The sequence below is a fragment of the Silene latifolia genome, unplaced genomic scaffold, assembly GCF_048544455.1.
Source record: "Silene latifolia isolate original U9 population unplaced genomic scaffold, ASM4854445v1 scaffold_421, whole genome shotgun sequence".
Lineage (NCBI taxonomy): Eukaryota > Viridiplantae > Streptophyta > Magnoliopsida > Caryophyllales > Caryophyllaceae > Silene > Silene latifolia.
Window position 1 is genome coordinate 6,692 of NW_027413342.1, and position 3,532 is coordinate 10,223.

A 3,532-nucleotide genomic window follows, 5' to 3' on the forward strand; every position below is an offset into this window, starting at 1 on the left:
AGCCATAGCATCAACCCGAGCTTCCAACCCATGCAAATAAGATAAGACCTCGGTATGATCCGAACCATCCGAACCCGAAGCCCCATTCCTCTCTTGACCCAAACCCGAGACCAACCCCACAATCAATTTATTTTGCACATCTATTTTTCACAAATAGTCGTCATAAACGAGTCTAATTTTTGCTCCACAACCGACACCACATCCGAAGAGTTTTCCACCACATTACCCTTTGCCAAAAACACCAAATCGGGTCCAATTGCTCCAATTTTTATAAGCTTAAGATGAGTGTCACACATCTCATCTTTTACCATTACACCATAGCTAGAAGACCCGACTACCCCTTTTCTTTCCAAAAGTCGAGAAACCGACTTCCCATAAGGCAAGTCTAAAGTAGTATACAATTTCTCCTCGGTGACGGAAATACTTGTTTGAATGATTCGATGAAAAACAAGATGAGGAAGTTAGACCCTTCGAGCTACTTTGAGACCAACACCATTTCATAACTTGACAATTTATCACGACCACCTCTCCTTGGGACAACCATGTTCCATAGAAAATTAAAAAGAACTTCAATTTAGGAGTGAATGACCCCGCTATCATATTACTCGACCTCGTAGCATCAACATCAAAAGACTTCTTAATATTGAGCTTTTCTTCCTCCGTCACATCTCCCCATTCCGCACTCGGGTTTATTTCGATTCCATCATCAGGAACCGAAAACAGAGTACAAAAATCGTCAAGGGAGATTTTGACTTCGGATTCATTAACCATTGCATGCAACACATTATTTCTCATGGAGACCGAAGAGTAAAATTGAATTACCTCGATTGGATAAACCGGACCAACAAAAGAGCTAACCTTTTTCCATTCTTGAATGGTTAAGAAATCTTTGAAAAATTGTAAAGCTTCAATTTTTCCGTACCACTTCTCGGAATAAGACCGACCGCCATGAATACCATACCGCATAACATTGTTGACTCGGGTCCTTTCATCCGCGGTAAGTCTAACCTTATCAAGACCCGATAATGTTGCATTCGGCATATATTCACGGAACATTGCTCTTTGATGACCTTCGTGATTAACTACAACCTCGGTTTCCTCCACTGAAACTTCAAACCCAACAACCTTCTTCTTATCTTTGTTTAGCTTTTGCCTTTTCCCTTCGAGGTTAGGATCAACCCGGTTATGATCGGGGTTGGTAGGCTTGTGGTTTGATTGAGGTGAGGGAGTTTTGATAGGGAAAAAAGTTTTGTTGCATGGTGATTTGGTGAACCCGGTCCAATTTGTGGACCGAGTTGAGGGTGAGTGAAGACAGGTTGAAGGAGGAGTCATGATGGTGATTTGATTTTGGAGGTTGAGTGTAGAAAATTTTAAGAGAAAAATTTTAGGAGGTTGTGTTTGATTGTGACGGATGAAGGTGGGGTATTTATGGTTTTGATAAGGGTGAATTATGGCAAGTTGAAGTTGTGTAGAATTAGGAAAAGGAGTAGGGTGGCGTGTAGGATTAGGTAGGTAGATTTTGTTGTTTTTTTTTATTTTTATTTACTTACCATATAATATTGATAGAGTAGGAAACATAATCTAGGGTAAATCTTTTTGTGAGATATGGTAGGATAAATTTTGGCAAAAGATGGAATTTCGGTAAAAAGGATATAAAAGTATAATTTGTTACCGCCTTTATGGTTCGTAATAAACATAAGATATAATGACTAGCAGACGGAATATTCTCGTAATATAATATAAAATTTAACACAAATAAACTTGCAACGAAAAATACAGACACAGTCATACAATCTCGTCAAATCTAGTCAGTCATACGGAGAATAAAATATTTGTGACAAGTTTAGTAGCCACCAATTAAACCAATTTTCAACCGTAAAATATCAAAAGGTTCTAGCCAATGCTTTGGTAAAAATGTCAGCCCATTGTTTTTCTGTACTACAAAATTCAAGTATTATGTTGCCCTTATCTACATGGTCACGTAGAAAATGGTGTCTCATGTCTATATGCTTAGTTCGTGAGTGCTGCGCAGGGTTTTTAGATATAATTATAGCACTCATATTATCGCATAAAATAGGTATACAACCAACATTAACACCGTAATCACATAACTGTTGCTTAAGCCATAAAATTTGAGAACATACCAATCCAGCAGCAATGTATTCGGCTTCAGCTGTAGATAACGTAACGAAATTTTGCTTCTTTGACCCCCACGTAATAATACACGATCCGAAAAACGTGGCTATGCCGAAAGTACTTTTTCTGTCAAGGGAACAACCTGCATAATCTGCATCTGAATACCCTATGAGATCGAAATTACACTCAAGAGGATACCATAGATATTATTTAGATGTACCAATTAAATACTTCAAGATTCTCTTAACTGCAATCATATATGATTCTTTAGGGCACGATTGAAATTGAGCACATATGCATACACTAATAAGAAGAATTGAAGGCATTTGTAGGAACTATTTGTGGGATGGTAGCTCTGATTACCACATAGTTCCCTTAGTTGCTTGGGATAAGGTCACACTACCTAAGGATGAAGGTGGTTTGGGCATAAAGAATGCAGAACTATACAACATAGCAGCTGTGGCTAAACTGGTTGATTGGGTTTATAACAAAGCTAATAAGCTCTGGATCAAATGGATAAGCCGGGTGTATCTTAAGCAGCAGGACTGGCACACCTACAGTCCTGCAGCTGGTGTTGCTTGGTCCTGGAAGAGTATTTGCAAAGTCAAGGAAATAATGAAGGCTGGTTATCAGAATGATCAATGGACTGCTAACCTGAAGGGGTACTCTATCAGAGAGGGATATGAATGGCTTAGGAACAAACAGCCTAAAAAAGATTGGGTTCAACTGGTCTGGAATGATTGGAATTTACCAAAGCATGCTTTGATTTCGTGGCTGGTGATGAACCAAGGTCTTAACATTAAGGCCAAATTATTTCAGTTTGGCTACTGTCCTGACAACAAATGTTGCATCTATGATCAGGAACCTGAAACTTTGGAGCATCTCTTTTTTGATTGTTTATACAACAGACAGGTGCTGAGCTTAATTGAGCGGTGGTGTGGTTTCAAAATTGCAGTGGATTCTTATGCTAGCAGTGGTAGGAGTGCAGGGGCAAGGCTGAAGTTGCATACTCATTATCTCCTTTGGTCTGTCTGCTTCTACCATATATGGAGTCAGAGAAATAGTTCGAGGGTGAACCTGATCCTTACTAGGCCTGAAACTCTGGTTATACAGATCAGGGAGGATGCCATGAGGAGGATAGTCTAGAATCAGGTGGTAATTGATCTAAGTGATAGCTGTTAGCGAGCTGTTTTAATTTGCATATGTTGACAAATTCTCTCATGTAATTGTATTTTTTTGATATCAATATATATATAATCACATTTCACCAAAAAAAATAATATCCGGTCGACTTGCAGTTAAATAAAGAAGTGAGCCAATCATACCTCGATAAGTCGTCTCATCGACACACTTACCGTTTTCATCCAAAGTCAACTTCTTATCTGTACCCATAGGA

General features: G+C 38.8%; 1 protein-coding gene across 1 annotated transcript; it reads left to right on the forward strand.

The window, feature by feature from the left end:
* The first annotated feature begins 2,430 nt into the window (after positions 1–2,430).
* LOC141639495 (uncharacterized) lies at positions 2,431–3,282 on the forward strand. The gene has a single exon (XM_074448605.1). It carries the CDS (start codon positions 2,431–2,433, stop codon positions 3,280–3,282), a length of 852 nt encoding a protein of 283 aa, XP_074304706.1.
* The last annotated feature ends 250 nt before the right edge of the window (positions 3,283–3,532 follow it).